The 13,376-nt window shown below is 43.7% G+C and overlaps 1 protein-coding gene across 1 annotated transcript in view; it reads left to right on the top strand.

Moving 5' to 3' along the window:
* Window positions 1–13,376, top strand: part of SMARCA1 (SWI/SNF related, matrix associated, actin dependent regulator of chromatin, subfamily a, member 1) — a 71,941-nt gene that overhangs the window by 19,549 nt on the left and 39,016 nt on the right. Inside the window, exons 6-8 of the mRNA XM_050964469.1 lie at window positions 2,138–2,317; window positions 11,108–11,263; window positions 11,550–11,681. Coding sequence (XP_050820426.1) covers window positions 2,138–2,317; window positions 11,108–11,263; window positions 11,550–11,681 — 468 coding nt within the window. The remainder of the gene's footprint in view (window positions 1–2,137; window positions 2,318–11,107; window positions 11,264–11,549; window positions 11,682–13,376) is intronic.

The raw sequence follows: 13,376 nt of genomic DNA, 5'->3' as shown, positions 1-13,376 counted from the left end.
TGGTTCTTATTCTATATACCAGTGGTTCTCAAACTGGGACCACCGCTTGTGTAGGGAAAACCCTTGGTTTGCCGGGCTGACTTGTTTACCTGCCCGGTCCACAGATTTGGCCAATTACAGCTCCCACTGGACGCGGTTCGCCGCTCCAGGCCAGTGGGGGCTGGGGGAAGCGGCATGGGACAAGGGATTTGCTGGCCACTGCTTCCCGCAGCTCCCATTGGCCTAGAGCGGCAAACAGCAGCCAGTGGGAGCTGCAATCGGCTGAATCCACAGACCTGACAGGTAAACAAACCGGCTGGGCCCACCAGGGGCTTTCCCTACAAAAGCAGTGGCCCCAGTTTGAGAACCACTGCTATATACAGTTAATATGTCTTAAAACAATAAAAATGGGAATTATTCTCTCATGATGCTTTCCAGAAAGAGCCAGACAGGATTTGTTAGCTAACTTAGGATGCTGCTGTTGCTGCTAAATAAATACATCTTCTTTTCTTTGCATCTGGCATTTCTGATGCTCTATTTCAATACTGAAAAATTGTTATGCTTGATATATTTTATTTTGTGGAATGGAATTAACTTTTTTATACTAAACTTTAAAAAAACAAGTTCTCATTGAAGTTGTTGTCAATTTCTATGAAAACATTTAATACCACAGAAGTCTATGTATAATATAGGGCAGGGGTGGGCAAACCTTTTTTTTGGCCTGAGGGCTGCATCGGGTTTCAGAAATTGTATGGAGAGCCAGGTAGGGGAGGGGCCGTGGCCTGGCCCCCACCTCCTATCTGCCTTCCTCCCCCCGGGACTCCTGCCCCATCCAATCCCCCGCCTCTTCCCCTCCCCCCCCCCGCCTCATCCACACATTCCCCTGCTCCCTGACCACCCCCGGACCCCTGCTACTCCATCCAACCCCTCCTCTTATTCTTGATGCCCGCTCTCCGGGACCCCTTCCCATCCAACCACCCCTTCTCCTTGTCCCCCGACGACCCCCGGGACCACCTCCATTCAACCCCCTATTTCCCCCACGACTGCCTGACCCCTATCCACACCCTTGCTCCCTCACCACCACCGCCCTAAACTTCCCTGCCCTCTGTTCAACCCCCACTGCTCATGCCCCCTTACCGCAGTGCCTGGAGCACCAGTGGCTGGATCTGGGACACGCTGCCACTGCGTGGCACAGAGCACTGTGTCAGGCCCCAGCTCTGCAGCTGCACTGCCCCAGGAGCTCACAGCCCTGCTGTGAGCTGCAGCTGAAGGGGAGGGGAAGACAGCAGGGGAGGGGCCGGGGGCTAGCCTCCTGAGCCAGGAGCTCAGGGGCCTGGCAGAAGTTTGCCCACCCCAATATAGGGCCAAATCCAACTCATTTTAATCGCATGAATGTCCCTATTAGCTGCGTTTCTTCTGTGATTAGGGCAAACAGGATCTGAGCTGTAATATGCCTGTTTTGGTTGTTGCTTCATTTTGGATATTGATTACAGAGGCAAACATTTTTCCCGGGTAGGTCCTCTAGGAGTTTGCCATCTGTCCCAGTGATCTGCTTTCTCATTAACATGTGCATAAGTTACTAAAGTTAGTGTTACACATGTGTATAGAAGAAAGAATAGATTTCTCTTGTGCTGATCTGACTCCCATTAAAGTCAATGAGTCTTTCCATTGACTTAAATGACAATTGGATTGGGCTGTAGGAGAGGGTATGTTATGTTCTAGCTTCAGCAAATGAGGTCACTTTTTACTCTCTCCACCCTTTCTGTGTAAATAAAAAGATCAAATAGATGCAGTTTCATTAATGGTGAAATAACAGTTTTGTGTTACTCAAACAAGAGATGCATAATATTATAGGGGCTTCAATTTTTATTAAACTTTGCTCTGAGTCATCCTGTAATTTAACAGTGAAGTCCCTATAATTCATTTATATACAGTGGAACTCTCTTATAATTTTTTCTTTGCACAAAATGGCTGTATTCAGAATTGTAATTTGAATATTATAATACATGGGTTTTTAATTCATCTCCATTGTAGACCTGCATGTTATGCATTTCACTATAAGAGGTTTCAGCAGCAGCATTAAATAGCTGGAAAATAGTTTTGATATCCTTAATGTTATGATGGCATTTCATTTCAATTTTTTTCTTTACTAATGTAGGGTCTTGGTAAAACTTTGCAAACAATAGCATTGCTAGGCTATCTGAAGCATTACCGAAATATTCCTGGACCACACATGGTCCTGGTTCCAAAATCAACTTTACACAATTGGATGAACGAATTTAAACGCTGGGTTCCATCTTTGCGTGCGGTTTGTCTTATTGGAGACAAGGATGCCAGAGTAAGTGAACAACTGAAAGGTATTATGCTTTGCATGTCAGAAACTGGTGTTCCAGGAAATATAGTTGTTTGAAGTAGTTTCCTTGGCTGGAGGCAAAAATATTGTAGCTTTTAACTTTCTTAGTGTTTAGACACTATGCCAATAAGTACTATAGGAAATGCTAAAGTAGAATAACAGACAGGGATTTAACTGTAAAGAAATTGATGAACAATGTACCCCACCTGCTAAACTCCTTCCTCTGTTGGGGTACGTCCACACTACCCGCTGGATCGGTGGGTAGCGATGGACCTATCGGGGATTGATTTATTGCGTCTTGTCTAGATGTGATAAATTGATCCCTGTCGCGCTCCTCGTTGACTCCGGAACTCCACCAGGGCGAGAGTTGGAAGTGAAGTCGATGGGGGAGCTGTGGCTGTCAGTCCCGCCCCATGAGGACAGGAGATAAGATACGTTGACTTCAGCTATACTATTCTTGTAGCTGAAGTTGCGTATCTTACATTGACCCCCACCCCGGGTTAGACCAGCCCTTTAGTTTCACCTTTCTCTGGTGACTGCCACACTTTTGTATTTCCTTTGTCCCTTCTACTGATTATATTTTTTACTTCTCAGCCTTGTAGTCACCTTCCCTTTGTCTCCTTTCTCTACTGGTTGCTCTCCTCACCTTTTCTGGGCTTCCATTATTCCTTGATTCTAATTGTAATGGGATGACATTAAAAGGAAAACTTTGGCTAATGAAGATGGAAAGATGTCTTATTCCAGTTTGACTGGTACTCAACACATGGTGATGGGCGCAATAGAAATACTTGATTATAGAATCTCTGAAGGGAGCTGGTGGAAGAGCCATTATTTGTGTAATTTAAAACCTATACTGGACAGAGTGAATTGGGTGAATTATAACAGCAGCAGCTCTGCTATAGTTGAGGTTGAAAGCTTGCTTACCGTTTAAAAGACAAATAAGTGCTCTAAAAGCCACATGCTGACTTAGATGGTCTTGAAATCCACTGTGCTTCATGCAGCGTGGCTTAGTTAATGCTCCAAATTTGCAGACATTTGAGCAAGGGGTTCCCAAGATAGAATCACTCTAAAAACTACCATTTTATCAAATTATCTGGTTCTTCTAATGTGCGCACAGACAAATACCTGGGGCTCAAGCTATAGCTCTTGTCTTCCCGACATGGATCTCAGCTACTTGGGATTTATTTTAGCTATTGCATGGCAGCCACTCCACTCTGCCTCTGGGCATGGGGGGTGATTATGCTGAAGAAATTATTCAAAATAAGTTTAAAACTACAGGTCAGCATGTTAATAGCTCAAGCCAAGGGGCATGAAATGCCCATGTTCAGCTAGACTCAGGCTCTGTTAACACCTAAAGGGTTTCCAGGCAGTCTGTCCCCACAGCGACTACAGGTATGTGTGCACTTCGGCGTAACCTGTGCTGGAGCCCAGGCTCAAGCCTAACTCCCCTTGTGTCTACACTGCAATTGTACTAACCCAGGATCTAAGTAACCTGAAGGGCTAGAGGTCTGAGCTTGAGTTAAGCAGGGACCGAGAGTCTGAGACCTTGTTGCTTTGCATATAGGCACAGCCCTGCTTGGTTCAGGTCCTGAGAGTCATCTGGAAGTATCTCACAATTCCATGTGACCACTTTTAGTCCTCTCTATCCCAGCAATTTCAGTCCACTCTGTTGAAAATAGAAGTGCCCCCCCCCAACCCCCCCGAAAACTGCAGCTGCTCAGGTCAGCCCATTTTCCTTTGAGCTCTGATCTGCGAGCACACTCTGAGAGCCTCCTGGGTTTGTAAGGGAGAGCGAACTGTGAAATTATAAAAAAAAGATAATATTGTGTTTTTTGGTCACTCTTGATTTTTGAACCCCCTCTGCCCATCCCCAGGATGTGTGCATGTGACAGTAGGTGTTGCCCACTCGCCCACATGTACTCGATAAATGCAATATTTTAAAGTGCTCTAAAATCTATATGCAGACTCGGAATTTACTTGAAGTATTTTCAAAGAAATTAACCAGAGTGAAAATGAAAGACTGGGAAGTAATTGGGATAATATAAACATTTTGAGCAAGAACCAAGAAAAACAAGTTGCTTGCAGTGTTTTAGCTGTACTGGTTCCAGGGTATATGAGAGACAAAGTGGGTGAGGTAATAGCTTTTAATGGATCAGTTTCTGCTGGTGGAAGAGCTCTGTGCATCTCGAAAGCTTCTTTTCCACCAACAGAAGTGGGTCTATTAAAGCTAATTCTTTCCTCTGAGAGACAAGGTGGGTGAGGTAAGGCCTGGGTCACTTGTTCCAGAAATATAGCCCCCTAACTTGAGCTGTTCATAATACTTCCATAGTTTTGTAAGTTTTTTGGCTGAGAGCCTAAGTAATATGGGTAGTTGAAGCTGTGGAGGTGCTGTTGGAGTGGTGCAGGGGATGTAGGGTTTGGCAGCCTGCAGAGTGGAGGCTTTGTGTCATTGCCGACCCTTGCTCCTTAGGGTTGTTCTCTGGCACAGCTGCTGAGGATTCAGGACATCACCAGACAATGACGCTTCACAACCATTGTGCTTATGACAGAGCTTTGATAAAGAATTGGATTTCTAAAAAAGGAGATTTTGTGTGTGTGTGTGGTGTTTTTTTAAAAGGTCCATTGATGAATAGAGGATTGTTCTCCAAGAAGGACCCTTGGTCTGTGGAAGCTCAGAAGCAGTGACAAAGTAGATCCATAAGGGGGGAACTTAAGCACTTTCTCCTGTAGTGACTGAAGGGGAAGAGAGGTGGAGCCACCTGGTCCCTCCCCCACAATTCCTCCGGGGTGCTCTATGGCTCCCCTTTTCTCTACTGCATCCTGACTTGCAAATTAACCCAGAAATTATCTTCTCTATGCTGCTTCCAGCAGTGGGGAAGGGACATCGGTGTCATCCTTCCCCCAGTGCCATTGCCTCTAGGGAAAAAGGGCAGGCCAGAGCCGTGCAGAAAAGACAGTTTAAATCTGGGTATAGGGTATCTCTCAACCCTTCCCACATTCATACCACCTATTTCTGTCCCTTTTCAAAACATGACCCACAGAGTTTAGACTGGAATGGGGATCTGAGAACAATCATGTTGAGTGCATGGCATGTGATCAGTACTGAGGTGGAATGGGGAGCTGAGAACAGGCATGCTTGAACATGCTCCCAGCATGCACTGCTAAAACCAGAGTCAGGACTTGGGAGCTGAGACTAGGCAAACTTGCTGCATGCCACAGGCCCACGAGTGCTGAAACTGGGGAAAAAGGGGATGAGAATACCCACTCTCATGAATTGGAGCAATTCATACTTCTAACACTATTGTTGCAGGTTATATTCACTTCTATGGGAAATTCTTATTCAGCTGAGAACGTTTCAGTGAATGAAAGGACTGTTTCATATCTCTCTTAGGCCATGGCTACACTGGCACTTTACAGCGCTGCAACTTTCGCGCTCAGGAGTGTGAAAAAACACCCCTCTGAGCGCTGAAGATACAGCGCTGTAAAGCCTCAGTATAATCAGTGCTGCAGCTCTGGGAGCGCAGCTACACCTGTAAGAGATGTGGTTTACGTGCAGCGCTGGGAGAACTCTCTCCCAGCGCTGGCGCTCCGACTACACTCACACTTCAAAGCGCTGCCGCGGCAGCGCTCTGAAATTTCAAGTGTAGCCATACCCTTAGCCTCCTGTGCTGCAGATGTGTGTGGTCAGCCCCTTCCCCATACATTAAGCCCAGATTTGGGGTAGGGACTCCGCATCTCCACTTTTTGGCTCCTTCCTGCCTCCAGCTGCTGCAGGCACTCTTCACAGCCCCGCCACCATACCACTTCCCCATCACCCCTCCAGGCTTACTAGGGACCTAGAATGGTGAGCAGGAGGGCAGAGCATTTGTGTGTTTAGGGGTGGGGTCTTGGAATAGGGAGCTCAGAACAGCAGGAGGTCAGAGCAATGGATATGATGTAGGACTTGGGGCAGCATCAGAGTAGTGTTAGGAGAATCTGAGGAATTGGGAGGGATGTGTAGAGTTGTAGTAGTGTGTGTGTGTGTGTGTGGTGGTGGTGGAGTGTTGTTGTAGCAGCACAGAGTAGAGGGGTAGGAAGGAGGGGGTCTTAGCTCATCAGAGGGAGGGGAACTGCCTCTGTGCCCTCCTGTATCTATCCTTCCTTTCTAAAAAATGTCTTCATGGATTCATGCTAATGTCCCCGCACTGTACCTGCATCCTTCCCTAGCTCTTCAGCCGGCAAATCCCCTGTGGACACCTGACTCTGAGGGGAAGAGGGCTGAGGAGGAAGAACTGAGCTATGCCGGAGAGGCAAAAAGATGAGATGATGCAGGGGCAGTAAAGGAACTATCATGCAGCCAGTGCATTCTGTGGCAGGGTTAATGGTGGCTAAGGAGCCAGACTGGGGGGAGGGGAGGAATTATGGGTGGGCGGAGGCTGCTGAGAAATTAAATGTTCCATAGTTTCACTAATGCAGTATTAAGGTTGCCCAGTGGAACCTGGTGCCCTTCCAGAATATGGAGTGTGACTAAACTTAATTCTCTGAAAGCCTGGAAGTACAAAGATAAGGTACATGTCACTCCTGTAGTGCAACCTCTTTGTGCAGTGCCCCACATGCCACTAATGCACATGCTGGCACTCCTACCTTTACAAATGTCATGGAAAACCTTGGGAATAGAGCCCATGAGCGTTGCAGGGCAAAGTTTGCTATGCCTGACATTAGTTGGGAGCTGCCTACGCTCAAATACTAAGTCTACTCCGCACAAGTTACCCCATGCTTATACAATATTACCACCATTTTGCTCTTGTCCTGCAGTTTGCTTTTGAGACAGTATCTACATTTTGCCTTGCTTTCACTTAACTCTGCCTAAACCCTGGAGACCACTGTATGCTACCAGGCTGCTGGCAGTCCCCATGACAAGAAGACCCTATGTACTTCTGTGGATACAACCTCCAAAATTCAGTGGGGCATGCTTGGTGTCTCAAGATACACATGTGGCTCTTGTCATGAACCACTCACAGCTTTGCATACTAGCTCCAACCCGACCCCCAGTTTGAGAACCCCTGTTCTAGTCTGACCTTATTAACATAGGCCATAGAAAGAGCTGGATGAAATTCTATATTGAGCCCAATAATTTACTTGACTAAAGCGGATCTTCCAGAAAGGCATCCAGTCTTGATCTGAAGACTGCAAGAGATAGAGAATCCCCATTTGCCTTGGCAATTTGTAAATCTTTGCACCACCATAATGGAACCATGACTATTGCCAGCCTTCAAGTGCGTGCATCAGGGCAAGGGGTAGAGTTAAAACTGCAGGTAGCTAAGGTTGCATTGCAGGGTAGCATGTGTGTGTCCTGGCTTACATTTGTGTTGCCTTACCTCTTTTTATTTCCTGGTTTTCAGGGGCTTAAGTTTAGTTTCCACCTTCTAGAACTGCACAAAGCATCACTGGGTAACCTTAGCTCTACATTAACCCAATATTTGGGCATTTAATATACAGCGTTGTAGAAAACACTCCTTCATGTGCCACCGAGGGGAGGGACAGGATGACCTAGCAGGTTTTCCTTTTATAGATTCATAGACTCTAGGACTGGAAGGGACCTCGAGAGGTCATCGAGTCCAGTCCCCTGCCTTCATGGCAGGACCAAATATTGTCTAGACCATCCCTAATAGACATTTATCTAACCTACTCTTAAATATCTCCAGAGATGGAGATTCCACAACTTCCCTAGGCAATCTATTCCAGTGTTTAACTACCCTGACAGTTAGGAACTTTTTCCTAATGTCCAACCTAAATCTCCCTTGCTGCAGTTTAAGCCCATTGCTTCTTGTTCTATCATTGGAGGCTAAGGTGAACAAGTTTTCTCCCTCCTCCTGATGACACCCTTTTAGATACCTGAAAACTGCTATCATGTCCCCTCTCAGTCTTCTCTTTTCCAAACTAAACAAACCCAATTCCTTCAGTCTTCCTTCATAGGTCATGTTCTCAAGACCTTTAATCATTCTTGTTGCTCTTCTCTGGACCCTCTCCAATTTCTCCACATCTTTCTTGAAATGCGGTGCCCAGAACTGGACACAATACTCCAGCTGAGGCCTGACCAGCGCAGAGTAAAGCGGAAGAATGACTTCTCGTGTCTTGTTTACAACACACCTGTTAATGCATCCCAGAATCACGTTTGCTTTTTTTGCAACAGTATCACACTGTTGACTCATATTAAGCTTGTGGTCTACTATGACCCCTAGATCTCTTTCTGCCATACTCCTTCCTAGACAGTCTCTTCCCATTCTGTATGTGTGAAACTGATTGTTCCTTCCTAAGTGGGGTACTTTGCATTTATCTTTATTGAACTTCATCCTGTTTACCTCAGACCATTTCTCCAATTTGTCCAGATCATTTTGAATTTTGACCCTGTCCTCCGAAGCAGTTGCAGTCCCTCCCAGTTTGGTATTGTCCGCAAACTTAAGCGTACTTTCTATGCCAACATCTAAATCGTTGATGAAGATATTGAACAGAACCGGTCCCAAAACAGACCCTTGCGGAACCCCACTTGTTATACCTTTCCAGCCGGATTGGGAGCCATTAACAACTACTCTCTGAGTACGGTTATCCAGCCAGTTATGCACTCACCTTATAGTAGCCCCATCTAAATTGTACTTTCCTAGTTTATCTATAAGAATATCATGCGAGACCGTATCAAATGCCTTACTAAAGTCTAGGTATATCACATCCACTGCTTCTCCCTTATCCACAAGGCTCGTTATCCTATCAAATAATGCTATCAGATTAGTTTGACACGATTTGTTCTTTACAAATCCATGCTGGCTATTCCCTATCTCCTTACCACCTTCCAAGTGTTTGCAGATGATTTCTTTAATTACCTGCTCCATTATCTTCCCTGGCACGGAAGTTAAACTAACTGGTCTGTAGTTTCCTGGGTTGTTTTTATTTCCCTTTTTATAGATGGGCACTATATTTGCCCCCTTCCAGTCTTCTGGAATATCCCCCGTCTCCCATGATTTCCCAAAGATAATAGCTAGAGGCTCAGATACCTCTTCTATTAACTCCTTGAGTATTCTAGGATGCATTTCATCAGGCCCTGGTGACTTGCAGGCATCTCACTTTTCTAAGTGATTTTTTTACTTGCTCTTTTTTTATTTTATCTTCTAAACCTACCCTCTTCCCGTAAGCATTCACTATATTAGACATTCCTTCAGACTTCTCAGTGAAGACCGAAACAAAGAAGTCATTAAGCATCTCTGCCATTTCCAAGTCTCCCGTTACTGTTTCCCCCTCCTCACTGAGCAGTGGGCCTACCCTGTCCTTGGTCTTCGTCTTGCTTCTAATGTATTGATAAAAAGTCTTCTTGTTTCCCTTTATTCCTACAGCTAGTTTGAGCTCATTTTGTGCCTTTGCCTTTCTAATCTTGCCTCTGCATTCCTGTGTTATTTGCCTATATTCATCCTTTTATAATCTGACCTAGTTTCCATTTTTTATATGACGCCTTTTTATTTTGTAGGTCACGCAAGATCTTGTGGTTAAGCCAAGGTGGTCTTTTGCCACATTTTCTATCTTTCCTAACCATCGGAATAGCTTGCTTTTGGGCCCTTAGTAGTGTTCCTTTGAAAAACTGCCAACTCTCCTCAGTTGTTTTTCCCCTCAGTCTTGATTCCCATGGGACCTTACCTATCAGCTCTCTGAGCTTACCAAAATCTGCCTTCCTGAAATCCATTGTCTCTATTCTGCTGTACTCCCTTCTACCCTTCCTTAGAATTGCAAACTCTATGATTTCATGATCACTTTCACCCAAGCTTCCTTCTACTTTCAAATTCTCAACAAGTTCCTCCCTATTTGTTAAAATCAAGCCTAGATCAGCTTCCCCCCTAGTAGCTTTTTCAACTTTTTGAAATAAAAAGTTGTCTGCAATGCAGTCCAGGAACTTATTGGAGAGTCTGTTCCCCGCAGTGTTATTTTCCCAACATATATCTGGATAGTTGAAGTCCCCCATCACCACCAAATCTTGGGCTTTGGATGATTTTGTTAGTTGTTTGAAAAAAGCCTCATCCACCTCTTCCACCTGATTAGGTGGCCTGTAGTAGACTCCCAGCACGACATCACCTGTGTTTTTTACCCCTTTTAGCCTAACCCAGAGACTCTCAACACTTCGTCTCCTATGTCCATCTCCACCTCAGTCCATAATGTCTTTCTATAATGTCAAAGCACACTGAATAGTTGGATGTGTCTCATTTAACTATTTCACTGCTGATCACTTAACAGGAAATATTTCTTTGAAAAATACATAGTTCTGCTTAAGAAGAAACATCCACTGAGGTGAATGGGGACAATGTATGTCCTTCATCTTACCTCCAGCTGTTGACCAGTTTATGCCCTGAAAACCAAGATTGAAAGCATCAGAGAGGTAGCTGTGTTAGTCTGGATCTGTATAAGCAGCAAGGAATCCTGTGGCACCTTATAGACTAACAGTGAATACCCACTTCATCAGATGCATGTGTGGGTATTCACCTGTGAAAGCTCATGCTCCAAAACGTTTGTTAGTCTATAAGGTGCCACAGGTTTCCTTGCTGCTTTTACAAGATTGAAAGCCTTTGTTGTTTAACTTGAATTAGTGTAATTCCAGGTATTCTTTTTCATATGTGCTTAATCTTTTATTTTTTTAAATCTTGTTAACCTTTTGTTTCAATAATATTGGCAGACATAAGTGACAGAGAGCTCCAAATAAGTTACATATAATGTTGTTACTTAATATCTGTTAATTAATAGATACTTATTTTACATTAGGCTGCTTTTATCCGTGATGTTATGATGCCTGGAGAGTGGGATGTTTGCGTTACTTCATATGAAATGGTAATTAAGGAGAAATCTGTTTTCAAAAAGTTTAACTGGAGATATTTGGTGATAGATGAAGCCCACAGAATAAAGAATGAAAAATCTAAGGTAAACTTCCATTTCAGTTTGTTTTCCTAACCTTTGCTTGAGCATTTTGCAGAAAAATATTTTCTGATTTTGAATGTTAGCTTATATTGTAGTGATATTCAAAAAGTTCCTGAAGGTCATCTTTTGAAAACAATAGCTTGATCTTTTGGGGCTTGAATTTCAGAGGTACTGAGCACATGGAGCTCTCAGTGGCTTCAGTTGAAGTGATTTGTGCTCAGGTTTTTTGAAAATCTGGCCCTTTATGTTTAAGCCACAGATAACAAATGCTGTTCGTTATTTTTCCTAGCTCTCTGAGATTGTACGTGAGTTCAAGACGACAAATCGGTTGCTGCTGACAGGAACTCCTTTACAGAACAACCTCCATGAGCTATGGGCATTACTCAACTTTCTTTTACCTGATGTCTTCAATTCTGCAGATGTAAGATGGTGCCTGATATATATTTTTGCTAGCTTAATTCTGATGATATATTCTGCAGAGAGGATGGATTACCCAGTGATTAGAGTGGCCTTGGACTTGAGATATGCAGATTCAAACCTTCATTTCATCATAGGCTTCCTGTGTAACCACGGGCAAATCTTAGTCATTTTGTGACTCAGTTCCCTAATTCTCAGTGGTGTTAGGAAGATAAATACGTTAAAGATTACGAGGTGCTCAGACACTGTCGTAATGGGTGCCATATAAATATATAAGATAAATATTTTTTAAAATCATGGATACCACGCATCTCTTCTGCCTATCATTTTAATTCTGGGTAGAGCCAGTTGAATTCTTCCACGCAGAAAGTGTTCATATGGTAAAATACAGTTCCCGCCTTATCGTTAGAGGGAATAAACTGAATTTTTCATGCCAGCTTAATACTGTCAAAATCCACGTTTTGGTGGCTCACTTACAAACTGAGGGCCAAATTCTGCAAATGCTCAGCTGTTGGCTAGACTAGGATTTAAAGGCATGGTGTTGGCTTTATGAACACATGTGAACCAGCACATTTTAAAACAGCCTTGTCTACACTAGACTTGTAAGATGTTTCAGTTAGCATGTGTTAGCTAACACCTTTACATTGTAGTCTAGATAAGCCTTTAGGGCCCGTTTTCTTAGGATTTTGCTTTCACCATCCTTTCCCTTTGCTTTTTTCCTGTCACTCTACTCATCTTCCTGTTGCATTGGTTCAGTTACTTCTGTTCTTCTTGCTTCATGTCTTTATCTGATCTCACTTTTTATGGTTCCATTTCCTTGTGTCTCCCCCTGCTTTTCATTATGCAACCTGACTTGTAGCACTGTGATAGGCACTCAGATGTTACAGTGGTAGGCCTGGTATAAAAGCCTAGATGGAACAGAGTAGGCATTTCTATTAAAAAGAGGTTCTACTTGTTACCAGTGGAGTTATTCAGTTGGCTTGAAAGTTTATGGATGCTGTTAAACTTGCCGAGAACAATGGCCTGTGTCTTCTCACTGGTGTAACTCCATTGACTTCATTTTTACATCACGGTGAGAGAATATCAACCATAATGTAATGAGATTTAACACCCTTGTAGGGAAAAAATGCCAAAAGGAACCCTCTCTCCCACCAGTAGCACCAAACTTCAAAAAGGGGAACTACACAAAAATGAGGAAGCTGGTTAAACAAAAATTTAAAAGACCGTCACAGGGGCGAAATGCCTGCAAACTGCAAGGAGACTATTTAAGAACACCATAATAGATGCTCAAATTAAACATATACCCCAAATTAAAAAAAACACAAAAAAAACAGCAAGAGGACTCAAAAATGCCACCATAGCTAAACAGCAGAATAAAACAGGTGATGAGAGGTAGAAAAGTATTTTTAAAAATTGGAAGTCAGATCCTAATGAGGAAAATAGAAAGGAGCATAAACTCTGGCAAACCAAGTAATGCACACTGGAAAATCGTGTTCCTGACTATATGTACAAAATGATGAGATCTAAATTAGCTGTTACCACTCAAGACAGATACTGGAGTCCTCATGTATACTTCCCTGAAAACATCTGTTCAATGTCCAGCAGCTGTCAAAAAAGCTAACAGAATGTTAGGAACCATTAAGAAAGGGATAGATAATAAAACAGAAAATATAATACCCCTATATAAATCCCTGGTATG

This window comes from Gopherus flavomarginatus, chromosome 8 (genome assembly GCF_025201925.1).
Source record: "Gopherus flavomarginatus isolate rGopFla2 chromosome 8, rGopFla2.mat.asm, whole genome shotgun sequence".
Classification (NCBI taxonomy): Eukaryota; Metazoa; Chordata; order Testudines; family Testudinidae; genus Gopherus; species Gopherus flavomarginatus.
This window is presented reverse-complemented; position numbering and strand designations above follow the sequence as displayed.